This window comes from Miniopterus natalensis, chromosome 12 (assembly GCF_054644295.1).
Source record: "Miniopterus natalensis isolate mMinNat1 chromosome 12, mMinNat1.hap1, whole genome shotgun sequence".
NCBI classification, from domain to species: domain Eukaryota; kingdom Metazoa; phylum Chordata; class Mammalia; order Chiroptera; family Miniopteridae; genus Miniopterus; species Miniopterus natalensis.
The window spans coordinates 72265326-72282361 of record NC_142092.1 but is presented as its reverse complement, the minus strand read 5'-3'; the positions used below and the strand labels follow the sequence as shown (position 1 = coordinate 72282361).

General features: G+C 61.5%; 1 protein-coding gene across 2 annotated transcripts in view; it reads left to right on the top strand.

The window, feature by feature from the left end:
• HMCN2 (hemicentin 2) overlaps positions 1–17036 on the top strand; it is a 128693-nt gene that overhangs the window by 74979 nt on the left and 36678 nt on the right. For both annotated transcript variants that reach the window (XM_087823255.1, XM_087823256.1), the window contains exons 40-59: positions 348–471; positions 1607–1782; positions 2822–2918; positions 3090–3209; positions 4169–4330; positions 5075–5356; positions 6443–6610; positions 7568–7681; positions 8125–8211; positions 9121–9312; positions 10140–10313; positions 10412–10525; positions 11042–11184; positions 11533–11683; positions 12266–12484; positions 14191–14304; positions 14707–14894; positions 15601–15697; positions 16480–16641; positions 16779–16892. In XM_087823255.1, coding sequence (XP_087679381.1) covers positions 348–471; positions 1607–1782; positions 2822–2918; positions 3090–3209; positions 4169–4330; positions 5075–5356; positions 6443–6610; positions 7568–7681; positions 8125–8211; positions 9121–9312; positions 10140–10313; positions 10412–10525; positions 11042–11184; positions 11533–11683; positions 12266–12484; positions 14191–14304; positions 14707–14894; positions 15601–15697; positions 16480–16641; positions 16779–16892 — 2998 coding nt within the window. The remainder of the gene's footprint in view (positions 1–347; positions 472–1606; positions 1783–2821; positions 2919–3089; positions 3210–4168; positions 4331–5074; positions 5357–6442; positions 6611–7567; positions 7682–8124; positions 8212–9120; positions 9313–10139; positions 10314–10411; positions 10526–11041; positions 11185–11532; positions 11684–12265; positions 12485–14190; positions 14305–14706; positions 14895–15600; positions 15698–16479; positions 16642–16778; positions 16893–17036) is intronic.

The window sequence follows — 17036 nt, the reverse complement described above, 5'->3', positions numbered from 1 at the left end:
TCACATGGTCAATATAGAAATGATTAACAAGATGTTTTACAGTCTTCTTTTGGTACTAACTCTGAAATTCGCTGTGTGTTTTGCACTTGAGGGCCCGCCCCATTCCAAGGGCTCACTAGCCGCAGCAAAGCTCTAGACTAGAGGGTCCTCTCAAAGGACAGATGTCATTGTCCTCCAGCCCACAGGGGTCCCAAGGTCTGGGTGCAGCTTCCGGTTCCCCCGCACTGGGGGCCTGGGGATCTGGAGCCGGCCCCCAGGGACACCCAGCAGCAGGGCCAGCTTGGGAAGGTGTGGGTGCTGGCCCCCGAGGTGCATCTCCTCATGTGGGCTTCCTTCTGGGGGTACAGGTCTTCCCCGGGGGCCGCGTCCTCACGCTGGCCAGTGCCAGGGCCTCCGATTCCGGCAGCTACTCCTGTGTGGCCGTGAGTGCCGTGGGCGAGGACCGCCGGGATGTCATCCTGCAGGTCCACAGTGAGTGCCAGGCCCTGCAGGCCACCAGGTCCAGGGTGGCCTCGCAGGAAGGGGGGGCCGGGGGGGTGTCTGGCCACCATCAGGCAGGAGGGGTCCGTTGCAGTGCCAGTTCCCCCATCCTGGACAGGGGGGTGGGCGGGGGCCCAGCCCAGCCAGGAGATCCGAGTTCAGGGAAGAGGCAGAAGGAACAGGATGTCACAGGAGGTGCACACGGCCGAGAGTCAGGGGCCGGCGCTCTCACCCCCTGGGTCAGGCAGGGTGACAGTCCACTGGGGAAGGCGATGTGGGGGTGGCCAGGACGCCAGCTCTGGAGTGTATGGGCCTGGGGTTCGGATCCCGCTCCGCCACTTCCTAGCTCTATGACCTCGAGCTTGTCATTTTGCTTCCCGAGCCTCCGTCTCTTCATCTGTGATATGGGGGCGGGTGGCACCCACTTGCAAGGGTGTCCCAGGGGTCGCCACACTCGTGGACACCGTTACAGTTGCTCTTGATTTAAAATTTCCTCGGAGGGGGTCTCGTGGGGATGTCTGGAGGTGTGCCGGGGGCTCTGGGAAGGGCAGGGCCCGGGCAGGAGGAGAGGCCGCTCCATGCCAGCCCTTCGCAGTTAACAGTCCCCTGTGCTAAGGGCTCACCCGCCTGGGTCGCTGCATTTGACCTCCCTGTGGCCCCCAGGGAGGCTGAGGGATGTCCCGGGCCTCACACAGTGACCGAGTGCGAGGCTGCAGGACTCTGCCCGGGAGTCTTAATCCCGACCCTGCCTCCTGGACCCTCCGCTGCACAGGCTGCTATGGCTCAGGGAAAAAAGCGGCCAGGGTACTGCTTTTAAAAAAATAAAAAATAAATAAAAATATTGTTAATTTTAGAAAGAGTTTGAGATAATTGTAGATTTACCCCCTGCCCCTCAGCTGGCGTGTAGCCGGCGAGGATGCCGACGCTGCTGCGGTCCAGCCGCGCTCAGGCCCCGGGCCTCGCGTGAGGCCGGCTCCCAAGGTCGCGGAGGGGGTCAGGGCTGCAGCTCAGGGCGCTGGCCCCGTCCTCACAGTGACCCCTGTGCCCGGGCTTGGCTCCTGGCTGCTGGGCGCGGCCGTCCCGGCCCCACCGCTGCCGAGACAGCCCCTCCCCTGCGCCCCCGCAGCGCCCCCCAGCATCCTCGGAGAAGAGCTGAACGTGTCCGTGGCGGCCAACGCGTCGGTGGCCCTGGAGTGCCAGAGCCACGCCTTGCCCCCTCCCGTGCTGAGCTGGTGGAAGGATGGCCGCCCCCTGGAGCCACGGCCCGGAGTGCGCCTCTCTGCAGACAAGGCCTTGCTGGAGGTAGGCGGCCGGGGGTGCACACGGGGCCCCGGGTAAGAGCGGAGCTGAGCGCAGGCAGGGGGCCTGGGCGCCCTGCGAGGTGCAGTTCAAAGGCCCCTCTCAGCCCGACGCTCAGGACACAGCCTCCTGACCGGCCAGAGCGGCTTCCAGCCGAACGGGGACACAGAGCGAAGCCCCAGGGCCAAGCCCTCGGGGCCCCTCTCAGCCCTGCTTGCGAAGCCGGCAGCTCTCTTTCTGTTTTCACTCCTTGTTCCAAAGCCTCTCGCCTTTGGGCACTTATGTCCCTGCATTCGGCACCTGGCCCAGCAAGGCAGGGGGTGACTAGGGCTGGGGACCCTGGAGCCAGCCTGGATTTAAACTTTAGTTCCACCTCCTCCGGGCTGTGCCGCCCCAGGAAGTATCCCGACCATTGGCGTCAGGTCTCTCGCCTGTGAACACACTGGCCCCTTTCTCCTGGGGCGGCTGGGAGCGTTCTTAGAGAGGGGCCTGTGTGGTCCCAGCCTGCCCCAGAGGACAGCCCGGGCTCGCAGCTGGGGGGGGGGATGCCCCTCCCGCTACCGGGGAGCCTTCCACTCCAGCCTGCTCCTCTCCCAGCCCCCCCTACACCTTATGATATGATCATTCCCAACTCTGAGCACCTCCCTTTTGCCTCTCTGCCCCAATGCCTGCCTCTCCCTCCCGTCAGTCACCGCATCAGGGTCTGACACCTGAGGACAGGGTCCCGACGCTCCACCTTCTCCCCTGGGCTGTTCTGGGAGGACAGGGCTGGGCTGCCGATGTGAAGTGGAGTGAGGCTGGCAGGGCTGCCCTGTAGCGAGCCCGTGGCATGTGCCCAGCCCTCGGCAGGCCCCGCGCAGGCTCCAGCTTCCCAAGCCTCATGGTGTGGGGCGTGCCTGGGGTGCTGGCATGGCCCCCAGGTTTCAGGTGGGGAGGTTGGTGCACAGCGAGGTAAAGGGACGTACCCACAGTCACACAGTCCGTCCAGGGGGACCCCATCTCCGTGCCGCTCCCGGTGACGGCTCATGTCACCCTCGGCCAGGTGGACAGGGCAGAGGTGTGGGACGCAGGCCGCTACACCTGTGAGGCTCTCAATCAAGCCGGCCGCTCGGAGAAACACTACAACCTGAACGTCTGGGGTGAGGGTCTCCCAGGCTGGGCTGCCGTCCCTCCCCTGGCCCTGCCCCGGCTGACCTGCGTGTCCTGGGGGTCCCAGGATTCAGCCCTCTCCCCTCCTGCCCCTCCCTGACCCTCCCCTGCCCCTCTCTCCTCCCAGCCCACCGCCCACCTCACTCCCTCTCTTCTCTCAGTCCCTCCAGTGTTCCCCTCAAGGGAGTCCCTCACCGTGACCGTGACTGAGGGGCACCCTGCCAGGCTGTCCTGCGAATGTCGGGGTGTCCCTTTCCCCAAGATCACCTGGAGGAAGGATGGTAGGGTTGCAGGCTGGGAAGGGGCTGGGCGCCCAGCGGACTTGGGGATGTCACTTCTGTAGCCAGCACCCCCACCCCCACCCATCTCCATCCCTGCTAGGCTCTAGGGTGGGGGCCCCCAGTGAGGGCAGGGAGGGGCCTCCTCATGGGGGGCAACGAGGGTAGGGCCGGGCTGGATTTCCTGACCTGAGAGAGGTAAAGCAGGGCTGACGCGGGGGGGTTAGCCTGCCGGTCGGGAGAGCGGCACTGCTGTCACCCAGACAGAGAGGCTCCGGGGGCGGGTCTGGGGGGCAGCCCCGGGGTTTGGGGCATGCTAATTTCTAGATGACTAGTGGGCAGGCAGAGGTGGGTGATGCAGCTCAGAGGAGAGGTCAGGGGAGATCCCCAGGGGAGAGGGCACGGCTGGAGAAGAGCCTGTCGGGGAGGAGGCACTGCCTGTGGCCCCGTGGCTCCCCACTTCTGGCCGCGTGTTGGTGGATGGCAGGTGGATGGGGGGCTGCTCCTCTATAAACAGGCGCAGGGCGTGAGGAGTTGGTGTTTGATCCAGGGCCTCAAGGCTCACAGAATCCTTGCTGCCAGCTGTGCCCACTGCTGGGTCACCCTGCCCAGGCAATGGACGGGTCATCATTCATTAGCCTTCACTGAGCCCTATGCTGTGCTAGGTCCTGAGCCTCTAAGGATCCCAGGGAGGGAAGTGAGGCGAGGTGTCTTGGATGGCCCAGGCTGGGGTGGGATTCAGATGGACACCTGCAGACAGATCTGTGATCGGGAGGAGCCCAGGGGTTGTGAGAGTTCAGAAGAGTGCCAGGATCAGGTCTGATGCTTAGGGAAGGCTTCCTGGCAGAGGTGACCTCTCCGTGGACATCTGAAGGGTGAGCAGGAGTTGGCCAGGATGGTGAGAGGGCAAATGTTCCAGGTGGAAGGACTGGGAATGGGGGGCTTTTTCTTGCTGCATTCAGGTCAGCCCGTGCCCGGGGAGGGGGCCAGCCTCGAGCAGGTGTCGGCTGTGGGGCGGCTGCTGTACCTGGGACAAGCCCAGCCCGCCCACGAGGGAACGTACACCTGTGAGTGCAGCAATGTGGCAGGAAACAGCAGCCAGGACCAGCAGCTGGAGGTGCATGGTGAGCCGGGCTGGGGTGACCGCACCAGGCAGGAGGGGCCGGAGGGTGGGCGAGCCGGCACCCTGGCAGAGCAGAGCCCACCCCCAGGATCCGGGCCAGGACGGAGCAGTGGTGATGGGCCCACGTCCAAGGGCCCTCTTAGATTAGGGGCATTTTATTAACCGCCCCGCCCACCAGCGTCCTGGAGAGGGGCAGCTCGATCTCGGGAGCCCCTAGTGGCCCAGAGGGAAGAAAGCGCATCTTCAAACAGCTGGAAACGGAAAGAAATGGAAAATTTCCGTGAAGCTCCGATACTTAACGAAAACCTAGGTCTCCAGCTGTTCGTCTCAGTGATGAAATGGAATATCTCAGCCTTATAAAAATAATTCTAGAAACAAAACCAGAAAAAGCATTTTGGAGAGAATTACCCCCACCCCGCCGGCCCCAGTGACCGTCTAACTCCAGGAAGGCCCAGGTTTCTGAGGACTAAAACCCCTCACAGACCAGGGCTGTGCTGGGGGCTTGTTTACCAAACAGCAGGCCCCGCTTGGGAGCCCCAGATTCGGGGAGAGGTGGGTGTGGGGCACTGTTATGACCCCATTATAAAGATGGAAAACGGAGGCCCAGAGAGGTGAGGTTACCTGGCCAAGGTCACCTGGCCAAGGTCCCATTGCCAGTGAGTGGCAGTGGGGAACACAGGCCAGCCTGGCACCTGACCTGAGTGCTTGGTGCCCAGCGGCCACAGCGACTTTCTCCCCACCCCAGTTCCCCCTCAGATCGCTGGCGCCCGGGAGCCCCCCACACAGATGTCCGTGGTCCAGGAGGGGGAGGCCACTCTGGAATGCAACGTCACAGGGAAGCCCCCACCCAGGGTGACGTGGGAGCGGGACGGCCAGCCCGTGGAGGCCAAGCCTGGTCTGCGGCTGCAGAACCAGGGCCGGAGCCTGCACGTGGAGCGGGCACAGGCTGCCCACGCGGGACGCTACAGCTGCGTGGCCGAGAACGTGGCCGGGAGGGCCGAGAGGAGGTTTGCGCTGTCGGTGCTGGGTGAGGACCGGTGGCCTGCTGCAGGAGGGCAGGAGGGGGGCCAGACCGCAGAAGGCAAGGCCAGTTCAGTCTCCAGGCACAGCCCCCAGGCTGTCTCAGGGGTCACGTCTTGATCTCCCCGGAGGCAGGCCTCTGGTGCGGCCTGTTGGGGGACGCCTTCAACACCGCTCCCAAATCAGGACTCGCTTCACAGAGCCCCAGCTGCCCCCCGCTTCTCCCCTCCCTGTCTCCCTTTCATGCCGTTCCCCTCCTCTGTCCTGGGCCCTGGGGAAATGAGCAGCCTCTCTCCTGCACGACTTATACATGATGGGGGCATCCAGGGGCCTGAACGCGGTCACGGGAAGTCAGGGCAGCCTCCTGTAGGAGGCGACCTTTCGGCTGGAATGTAAAAGCAGAGTGGGAGTTAAGCGGGTGCCAGGGTGAGGGAAGAGTGTGCCACGCTGAGGGGACAGAGTCCACAGAGGCCTGGTGGGGTGACACGTTCAGGGTAGTGAGAAAAGCCTTGTGATCTCAGTCTTTTATTGAGCTCCCACTGTATGCCTCAGGGCAGAAGTGGGGAGTGGTAAGAGATAAGATGGGCGAGATGGGCAGGGGTCGGTTCAGGGAGGCCCCTCTCATCATGCCCCGGTGTGGCTGGGACCCCACCTTGCCTGCTCATCCCTGCCTGATGGGCGTGGCTTCCTTTGTGGGTGATGCTCGAGCCACAGGGAGTGCCACTTAACCTTTGCGTGGACCTGGGGAACGCATCTGTGTTCGCCTTTGCTCTAACGCCAGTCTCGTTGGCTCAGCATTGGCTCCGTGCCAGGCACTGTGCCAAGTGCTTTGCACGTGCCCTTGTTGAATCCTCCTGGCATCCCTCTGGGGAGCTGGGGAAACTGAGGCCCAAGGTGTCTGCCTGACGCCAAAGCCCAGCCTGTGGAAGCCCAGCCTCTGACTTCCTTTGGGTGGGATTAGCTCTGACCTCGTCACTTCTACTCCTCAGACAGTCCTGGCTGGGGGGTGGGGCTCCTTGGGGAGGTGTGGCAGGGGGTCGGGGAAGGAGCACTCAGCCCTGCCTGCATCCTGAATAGGCTTCTCTGTGTCTAGTGCCCCCAGAGCTCATCGGAGACTCGGGCCCACTGACCAACGTCACCGCCGCCTTGCACAGCCCCTTAACACTGCTGTGTGAAGCCACGGGCATCCCACCCCCCGGGGTCCGCTGGTTCCGAGGGGAGGAGCCCGTCAGCCCCGGGGAGAACACCTACCTCTTGGCAGGTAAGGTGCCGGCCAAGGGATGTCTGCTGATCAAGCCTGGCCCTCCGCTTCTGCCTCTCTTCATCACATGCCATAACCTCTGACCCTGAGCTGCCAGGCTTGGTTGGGATAAACATTTCAGCCGTGGTACACCCCAAAACACAGGAAAAATACTAGATTTAAATACATTTAGAAAAGGTGCCCGGCCGGTGTGGTTCAATGGTTGAGCATCGACCCAGGGTCCAGGAGATTTTGGTTCAATTCCTGGTCAGGGCACGTGTCCGGATTTTGGGCTGAATCCCCAGTAGGAGGAGTGCAGGAGGCAGCTGATCAATGACTCACACTGATGTTTCCATCTCTCTCTCCCCCTTCCTCTCTCTGAAATCAATAAAGACATATTTTTAAAAAAGAAAGAAAAGGCTTCCTACTCTGCTCCCCTCCTAGAGGCTCACAGTGACCATCTACACAGTCAAGGTTCTGATAAGTCCTGCAGCAGAAATTCTCACGGCACTTACATAACATCCCACAAAACAGTATAGGTGGACCAATGGAAATAGGATCTACGCACCTTCACCTCTGAATATGCATCCTCCTCACAAAGCCGGTTTGTGATTGTTCTTACTGGCATACAAATGGGGAAACTGAGGCCCAAGGGGCGGTATCCTATCCAGATCTTGCAAGGACTGCAAGGCCCCCTGAATTTCACCCTCAGTGATCCATCAGTCATCCTCTACAGGGATGTTCAGTTGTTCCAAAGCTGGGTGGGGCATGTCTAATGTCCAGGGGGCTCCATTCATCTGTTCACCCTCTTGGGCCTCAGTTTTCCCATCCGAGGAATGGAACACCGGGGTAGGCAGACACATACATATCTGATTGTGACCCCTGGCACGCTCCCCTTCCTGGTGGTCAGCCTGGGCTCAGCTCAGCACAGAAGCCTGCTTATAGTCATGCTTGGGGCCCACTCTCCTCCCTCCCCAGGTGGCTGGATGCTGAAGATGACCCGGGCCCAGGAGCGAGACAGTGGCCTCTACTCGTGCCTGGCAAGCAATGCTGCTGGGGAGGCGCGGAGGAACTTCAGCGTGGAGGTCTTGGGTATGTCACAGCCCGAGCTCCCAGCCCACGACTCCAGGGCCTCCTGCCTGGGAGCTTATGGGAACGGAGCTGGGACTAAGGGCTCAGCCGTAGCATGGGGCCCGCCCGGGAAGGAGGGAGAGGCCAAGGCTTGCTTTCTTTGCCTCATGAGTGGCCTCTGCCCTGAGGCTGCCATGGAACTTTCTAGAAATAGCAAGGACTAATCCACCGTGGAAGGGAGAAAATATTTTTACCACCACCAGCACTGCCTTCCTCTGCTCAGGCCTCCTCCAAGAGACACTGGTGCTTCCCTCGGCCCTGCGGAAGCAGGCACGAGGGATGGGGAAACTGAGGCATGGGAACCTAAAGAGAGATGCTGTGGGCTCCTGGTTTCCTGCTCAGTGGTGGTTCAGCCCAAGCAAGCCAACCCCAGGCAGTAATCATCTGTCCCTCTGCTCTCCCAGTTCCTCCCAGCATCGAGAATGAGGACCTGGAGGAGGCGATCAAGGTCCCTGAGGGACAAACAGCCCACCTGACCTGCAATGCCACAGGTAAGGCCACACACACGGGCTGGGAGAAGGTAAAAAGGTGGCTTCAGAAAGGTGGGGGCTGGGGATCTGGCCTGCCTGTCCCCAGCCCCTTTGCTCCCGATCCCAGCACTGACCACCACACTGGTCCATAGTGGCCTTGTGACATCTGTGTACTCCAGCTGGGCTCTGAGATGCTTGAGGACCCGAGGTCTGCCTTGTTACCATTGTTCCCCCAGTGCCTGGCATAGTAGGCTTCTGTTAACGCTTAGGTCTGGGGTGGGTGGATGGATGGATGGATGGGTGGATGGGTGGATGGGTGGATGGATACGTGGGCTGATGGGTGGATGGATGGGTGGATGGATGGATGGATGGATGGGTGGATGGATGGATGGATGGGTGGGTGGGTGGATGGATGGATGGATGGATGGATGGATGGATGGATGGATGGATGGATGGATGGATACGTGGGCTGATGGGTGGGTGGGTGGGTGGATGGATGGATGGATGGATGGATGGATGGATGGATGGATGGATGGATGGATACGTGGGCTGATGGGTGGGTGGATGGATGGATAGATGGATGGATGGATAGGTGGGCTGATGGGTGGGTGGATAGGTGGATGGATGGGTGGGTGGATAGGTGGATGGATGGGTGGGTGGATAGGTGTATGCATGTATGTATGTTTGCATGGATGAATGAGTGGGGATGGATGGAGGGATGGATGGATGGATGGATGGATGGATGGATGGATGGATGGATGGAATAACTTATTTGTCTTCTGTCTGTATCAAGCCATCTCTGTCCACTCCTTGGTAAGGAAAAGGCCAAATCTGTGTCCCCCACCCCTACCTGGAGCAGCCTCCGACCTCTGCTCCAACCTGGCCAGATCCTGCTGAACTGTCTTACCTGCCTCTCTCCTCTGTGTACAGGCCACCCACAGCCCAAGGTCACTTGGTTCAAAGACGGCCGGCCCCTGGCTTCTGGGGACACCCACTACATCTCTCCAGATGGAGCCCTTCTGCAGGTCCCCCAGGCCAACCTGTCCAGCGCCGGCCACTATTCCTGCATTGCAGCCAACGCCGTGGGGGAGAGAACCAAACACGTCCAGCTGAGCATCCTGGGTGAGTGCTGGGCATCTTCCGGCCATACCGGGTGCTGGCAGGAGGGAGAACCAAGGTGGCCTGACAGACAGCTTCCCCCGAAGCACCTCTCCAAGGTCAACAATGACAGTAATAGCGGCTCTATTGGCAGAACGTTTATCGTAGGCCCAGCCTCTGCACGGGCCCTGTTGCTGAATCTTCACAACAGCCCTAGGAGGTGGGTGATGCCTTATCCCATGTCACTGATGAAGCTCTGAGGCTCCAAGAGATGACAGGACTCCTTCCAGGCCGGTCGTCTCCCGAGGGCAACACTGCACCAGCTGTCCTGTTTGGCTGGAGAAATAGGGGTTTAGAAATGAGAGGAACACAGGCTGGGTTCCTAAAGTCTGTTTCTGAAAGTGCAGGTGGTTAAACAGAGAGCCCCTTGCAGGGGCTGGACGCGCAAATTTTAGGACCAATGAAAGCGGAGATACTCTACTCAGCAGGGAACAAAACTCTACTCCCCGCAGGGAGTGGCACAAACCGTAAACACAAACAATTGAGAAGGCTCTGGTTAAATTAGTAGGTACTCTGGATGTTAAGAGGCTATTGGGGAAATTGAGGCAGAAATTGTCCAGCTTCCCCTATGGTGTTGCTTCATGGTGGAGAGCTGGGGCTCTGGGTCACCCGGGCCTGCATTCCAGTCCGGCCGCACCTGCCTGGGCTCCTCGGAGCCTCAGTTTCCCATCTGTGTAATGCAAGTAGCAACAGCACAGCGGCCAAGCCCCGAGGCTCTGAGAATCTCCCAGGTCCTCAGGCCCAGGGTCAGGGCTCTCTGTTCACGAGCACCCTCCTGGCCCCCCTCACAGTGGCTCCCACCATCCTGGGGGTAACCGAGGACAGTGCAGATGAGGAGGTGACCGTGACCATCAACAACCCCATTTCTCTGATCTGTGAGGCGCTGGCCTTCCCCGCCCCCACCATCACCTGGATGAAGGACGGGTCCCCGTTCGAGGCCTCGAACAACATCCAACTGCTCCCAGGTGATGCCCTCGGCGGGGAGGAGCGAGGGGTCAGAGGACAGGGCTGGTGAACCCGAGCTCATGCCTGGGGGTGACCCTGCCCGCTGCCCTGCAAACAGGCACCCACGGGCTGCAGATCCTGAACGCCCAGAAGGAAGACGCAGGCCAGTACACCTGCGTGGTCACCAACGAGCTTGGGGAGGCCATGAAGAACTACCACGTGGAAGTCCTCAGTGAGTCGGGGGATCCCCTGGGCGCTGGCCGGGTAGGCGGAGGGCTGCTCAGTGTCCCAGCCCTCCTGGGACACGGGCCCCTGGGCCACACTTGACACCCCAGGAGCTTTTGTGTGGCTTGTCTGCCCTCATAGTCACCAGGCAGCCGGGCCAGCGGGGTCATTCCCCAGTTTAGGGCCAAGGACACTAGGAGGAGGGAAGGGTGAGTTAGGATGTGGGCCCCGTCGATGCCCACGCCCGTTCCAGTCCTGGCTTCTTTCTGCTGTGATGCAGCCAGAGGCTCTGCAGCTCGAGACCTGGGACCCCCAGAGGCCACCCAGGAGTTTCCCTGCCTCACACCTGCCCTGTCCCATTGCTGACAAATATTCTCGCCCTCAGTGAACAGCCCCAGGAGTGGATCGGTCTCTGGGTCCCTGTTCCTCTGCTCTCCTGAGCCAGTCCCCCATTCCAGGCTGGGTGCAGAGTCTTGGCACCCCCTCCCCAGGCCCGCTCCTCAGACCTCTCTGTGATTTGCAGTCCCCCCTTCCATCTCCAAAGACGACTCCACGGGGGAAGTCAGGGTGAAGGAGGTGAAGACCAAGGTCAACACCACCCTGAGCCTGGAGTGTGAGTGCTGGGCCGCTCCTCCGCCTGCCATCAGCTGGTACAAGGATGGACGGGTGAGCTCGGGGTCTCGGCAGCCTCAGGGTGCCCCTGGTTCAGCTTGGAACCTTCCAGGAAACACCGTCCAAGCACCTGGCCCAGGGCTGGCCTGGGCCCTGCCCCAGCCTTTACGCTGTAATAGGAAATCGTGCTCTTTACAGGAAACGAGTCTCGTGAACATTAAACGCTATGTGAATTCGTTTCATTCTGTCCCAGTTTTTAAATTATACAGATTTGATTTTATAAAGTTTCCAGGATATCCTATCATTTTGTTGTATTTTTAAAACTTTATTAAAATCTAAATTTACTTGTCTGGGCGCTCCCCCCATTTGTGACCTCCGTTCCCCCTCTCGCCTCCCCCCCAGCCCGTGACCCCCAACGAGCGGCTCCGCGTCCTGGGGGAAGGGCGACTGCTGCAGATCCAGCCCACACAGGTCTCCGATTCGGGCCGTTACCTGTGCGTGGCCAGCAATGTGGCTGGCGAGGACGACCAGGACTTCACCGTGCTCATCCAGGGTGTGTGGGGACCAACCGCAGGGCCTGGGGCAGTGAGAGGGGGCGTCTGCTTCCGAGGCCCTGTCCCGGCTGCCTGTCCCCCCTGGCCGCTGTCTGGCACGTCTAGCCTGCAGACCCCTGGCCGGGCTCTCCCATTAACTGACTTGTGCCCCGGGGACGTCACTGCCCTCCAGGCCTTAGTTGCCTTTGTCAGCTCTGGGTGATTGAGTGAGGTGGCCCTGCGGGGCCCCTGGGCTCTGAGGGCCCGTGATTCTGCGCCTCTGCGCCCCCTTACAGACTGGCCAGGGCTCAGTCCGAGAGACACCAGCGCCCCTGAAATGCACAACCTGTCCGAGAAGCCTTGTGCCCATTCGGCGCGAGCTCCCGAGGACAGGAGCCTTATTCCAGTGCCCAGGGTAGTAATCGCTCAATAAACACTAGTTGAAGGGATGAGTGAATTTTAAAAACACCTTGACCCACGGGGTTGGCTCAAACGGTGCAGTTTCCACTCTGGGGGAGGTGGGATGGGAAGCTCTGAGCCAGGGGCCTCTCCATCCCTCCGCTCTGTGTTGTAATGGCTTTGTCGCCCACCCCCACCCCCAGTGCCCCCCATGTTCCAGAAGGTGGATGATGCCAGTGAAGCTTTGGAAAGCCTGTCCCGGGAGGAAGAGGCCCGGGGTGGGGTGACAGAGTACCGGGAGATCGTGGAGAACAGCCCCACCTACCTGTACTGCGACACCAACGCCGTCCCACCCCCGGAGCTCACCTGGTACAGGGAGAACCAGCCCCTCTCGGCCACCGACGGGGTGTCTGTGCTGCAAGGTAGGCCGGGGCTTCACGGAGAAGTCAGGGTGTTTGCAGGCAAGGGCCGGGGTCACCCCCACCTCAGAGCTGGTCCTCTCGACGGCCTTTCTACAAGCCCCCGGAGGTAGCTGTGCGATGCTCGCTGTGTGACCTTGGGTGGGGCCTGTGACCACTCGGGACCTCAGCTGCCTTCTGTGAGCCAGGGCTAGAGGTTTTCTGGGCTTCAAGATCTGCGGTGTCCCAAAGTAATTGCCAAAGCTGGCACCTTTCTAGAGGGGTCTTTCTTTTTTTGACTTTTTTTTTTTTACTCTCACCCGAGGATATTTTTTTCATTGCTTTTCAGAGAGAGTGGAAGGGGAGGGGAGAAGAACATCGATGTGAAAGAGACACATCCATTGATTGCCTCCCACATGAGCCCCGACCAGGGCCGAGGATGGAGCCTGCAATGAGGCATGTGCCCTTGGCCTGAATTGAACCCGGGACCCTTCAGTCCGACGCTCTAACCACTGAGCAAAACCGGCCAGGGCAAAACAACCCTTTTATTTTAGAGTATTTTTTTGTGTGGAGGATTTTGAATGAAAAGGCTCTGACATAGGGCTTGGAAATGCCTGGCTTCCCTGGAGGCTGCCCTGCCCTGGGGTAGGCAGAGCTGGGAGAACCCAGGCCCAGATCCCTGTGGCGTCTCATGCCCGGGACTCGGGGGTCTCCCGGCTTAGGCTTCGCCCTGTGTCTCGCCAGGCTCAGCCAGTGGGGCTGGTGGGGGAGGGAGGAGAGAGGAGGTGGGTGCCGGGGTGCTGATGAGCAGCGTCATTCCAGGGTTTGTACTTTGGCTCTTGCAAAAGAAGGTGGCCTCTCGGAGATCTGCGGGAGGTCACGCTCACTGAAAGCTGTTGGCTCCTGTCAGAAACCCCTGGGATGATCCCTTCACCTGCCCTCTGACCTGGACACTGACCCCAGTCCTGCGTACATAGTGAGCTCAGCCACATGCTGAGCCCTGGCCACAGCCCTGACCCCCCAGTACTAGCCATAAACCTTCAACCCCGCCACTGACCTCTGACCCTGGCCGCTGACTCCCAGTCCTGAGCACATGGATTAACCTCACACAGGAGTGACCCCGACTGTGGCCACTCCCTCCTCAGTCACGATGCTATCCCCTGGCTCTGCATGTAATGAGCCCCTGGTTCCAACGCTGGTCACAAGCCCCCCACAGCCTAGGCCAGTGAGCCCCCAACCCAGAATGTGAGCACACAGTGACCCTCACTTGGGCCCTGCTCGAGACCAGCTCCAGCCCCCCAAAGATGCCTGGGTCTGGCCTTGGCTGGCTCTAGATCACAGCGGGTCCCAGGTGACACCCCCGGCAACCCCCACCCCCAACCACCACAGCCCAGAGCTGCCTCTTTGCCTCCTAAGAGCCTCTGCCCAGCCCTCTGCCCTCATCGAGGAGCTGGGCTCAGCACTGCTGGGTGCTCAGTTTTTCCATCTATGAGATGGGGGTGTTTACAGCACCCAGTCAGAGAGCAGGGACGTGCTGGCCAGGCCGGCACACAGCAGCCTCACTGAGCTCTATTTAATCCCCTGGCCCCGCGGGCTGGGCGGGGCAGGCAGATTCTCTCCACGTCACAGGTGAAGTGGCAGGTGGGGGAGAGGGATGTGTCCTAGGTCCGTCCAGAGGAAGGAGCAGGTTTCCTTGCCTTTGCTCAGGCCTCTGTCACCCGTCCCCGCAGGAGGCCGGGTCCTGCAGATCCCCCTGGTACGCGCGGAGGATGCTGGGAGGTACTCGTGCAGGGCCGCCAACGAGGTGGGCGAGGACTGGCTGCACTACGAGCTGGCAGTGCTGAGTGAGTGGCCGGCCTGGGGGCGGGGCGGGGTGGGGGCGCCTCGGGTCTGCAGGCCCCCGAGGGCCTCCCCTAAAGGGGCCCGGGGGCGAGCATGCTCTGCCCGGCAGTTCTTGGAGGTCGCTGATGTAGAGTTATGAGCTCGAGCTCTGAATCCAGACAGGACTGGGTTCAAAGTCCAGGTGAGCTGCTTCCCAGCTGTGTGACCTTGAGCAACTCACAGCCCTCTCTGTGCCCCGGATTCCTTAGCTGCGCCAGCGCTTGGGCGGGCTTGGCGAGTAAGGCACGGGAGTCTCAGCCAGCGCCTGGCACCAAGCACTGCTGTCACCTCCCCGTCGACCCCCACCCTGAGGGGCTTTTCCCAGGGAGGCTGCCCGCCCCTCACCCTCCTCTCCCCCACCCCAGCCCCGCCTGTGATCCTGGGTGACACAGAGGAGCTGGTCGAGGAGGTGACCGTCAATGCCAGCAGCACTGTCCGCCTTCAGTGTCCAGCCCTGGGCAACCCCGTGCCCACCATCTCGTGGCTCCAGAACGGGCTGCCCTTCTCCCTGAGCCCGCGGCTGCAGGTCCTGGAGGACGGGGAAGTCTTGCAGGTCAGGGCGTCCCCCGCTTTGGGCTAAGGGCCGCAGCTGCTGTGGCTCAGCGCTGCTTGTCTGGGGACCCAGGAGCTGTTGTCATCTGTGCCAGATGAGGCTCCTCGCCTGAGAGCAGGCGGGAGCACCTGGGATTTCATTCAACCCCCCAGATTATGTGTTTCAACCCCCACAACGTGCCCTGCTGCTAGGCACAGGGCTGCACGCAGCGCCTAGAAATTCTGCCGATGTCTGGAAAAGATGCACGTGAACGCCACACCTCGAGCCAGCACAGCGCAGGGCCTTCCGTGCGAATGCCGCCTGACACAGGGCTGTGCCCGGCACCTGGGACCTTGGGCTGCACCCTCGGCCACCCAGTATCTAGACACAGCTCTCCTGGACTCCTGGAGCCCAGCACAGCACAGAGCAGCCCTCCTCGGGGCTGGGGAGGCTGTCGCCACCATCTCGTGTGCCACAGGGAATCACCTAGCCCAGCCTCGCATTACCCTCCTGAATGTCAAAGAGAGCCCGAGATGGACATGGGGGTGGCGCCATCCGTGGTGCCCTTAAGCACTGCTCAGTGTAGACTAAGGTGGCCTGAGGGGCTCCTCCTGGTGCCCGCTGTGCCTGGTGTGGTGGGGGGGTCCCTCCCAGTGGTCCCTGGGGAGGGGGCCCACAGCCGTCAGGCTCGTGGCATCTCCCAGGCACCGTCTCTCTGCGCCCGCAGGTTTCCACGGCAGAGGTGGCCGACGCTGCCAGCTACATGTGTGTTGCCGAGAACCAGGCTGGCTCCGTGGAGAAGCTGTTCACACTCAGGGTGCAAGGTGAGCTGGGTGCAAGGCGGCCCCTGGGTTCCCCAGCCCAGGAGGGGTGGTGCTCGGGCCCGCTGCACCCGCCCCGTGAATTCACCGTGCAGCGCAGGCAGACACGCCGAGGGGCACCTCCATGGTGCTTCCTGTGCCCTAGGCCCCGAGGTCAGGGATCCTGGCCTGGCACCAGCCACATCCCAGTACAGAGAGCATCGGGGGGGCCGTGATCCCTGAGGGCCATCCCCAGGTGATGTTAAGCAACTTTGGAGATGGTCAGGGAGCGCCTCATCCGAGCCTCACAGCACCGTTACTAAGCACTCACCTCCCGGCAGAGGTAGGAGGTCAGCCCGATCTCTCAGCGCAGCCATGGAGACACTCGGAGCGGTCGCCCAGTGGGGGTCACTGCCCCAGAGTGGCCCTCTTGACCTCCACATTCTTGTGACCCATGCACCTCAGTGGCTGTGAGCTCGGCTCCAGATGTGAGGCAGCTGTGGCCTGAGGAGCAGAGGGATGACAGCACTGAGCCCTCAAGGCCTAGGACTCAAATCTGAATTGATATTTGGCTCTGCCACAGGCCAGCTGAGTGGCCTTGGGAAAGTGACTCTCCCTCTCTGGTCTCCACACCCCCGTGCTCTCATCTGCGACAGTTATGACAAACGGGCTACCGCACACCGTTGTTTGGCTCTGTGCCCAGGTGAAGGGGAGCTTGCAAGACCCCGAGTTTCACCTGTAGCTCTCGGTCCCCTGCCGGGAGCCTTCTCAAGTGTCTTTCTTTATCTTGGTGGCCACGGGGACAGCCCCGCCACACATCGCAGGCTTGACCTCGGAGCAGGTCACGGTCACCCTCAACAGCAGCGTCTCCCTCCCCTGCGACGTCCATGCTCACCCGAGCCCCGAGGTCACCTGGTACAAGGACAGCCGCGCCCTCTCCCTGGGAGAAGATGTCTTCCTGCTGCCGGGTGGGTAAACTGAGGCTTGGGGTCCAGCTCTGTGGGGACTGGCCTGGGAACCTGGGAGGGCGTTAGGATTAGGGGCGTGGGGCTAGGGGCCAACCCCTTTGCTGGTGCCGGGGGCTGACTCCCCAGGCCCCCCGCAGGCACTCACACGCTGCAGCTGGCCCGGGCACAGCCATCAGATGCCGGGACGTACCTGTGCGAGGCCCTCAACGCTGCCGGCCGAGACCAGAAACTGGTGCGGCTTCGCGTGCTGGGTGCGTCCTGCCTGTCCCCCTGCCTGCGCCGTCCCCAGCTCCTTCAGTCAGCCCTCAGCCAGGAGGGTCCCTGGGGAGCCCGGGATGGGGAGCCTGGGACCCGGAGCCCTGCAGGGGTGGCCTCCAGCAGCATGGTGGTTAGGG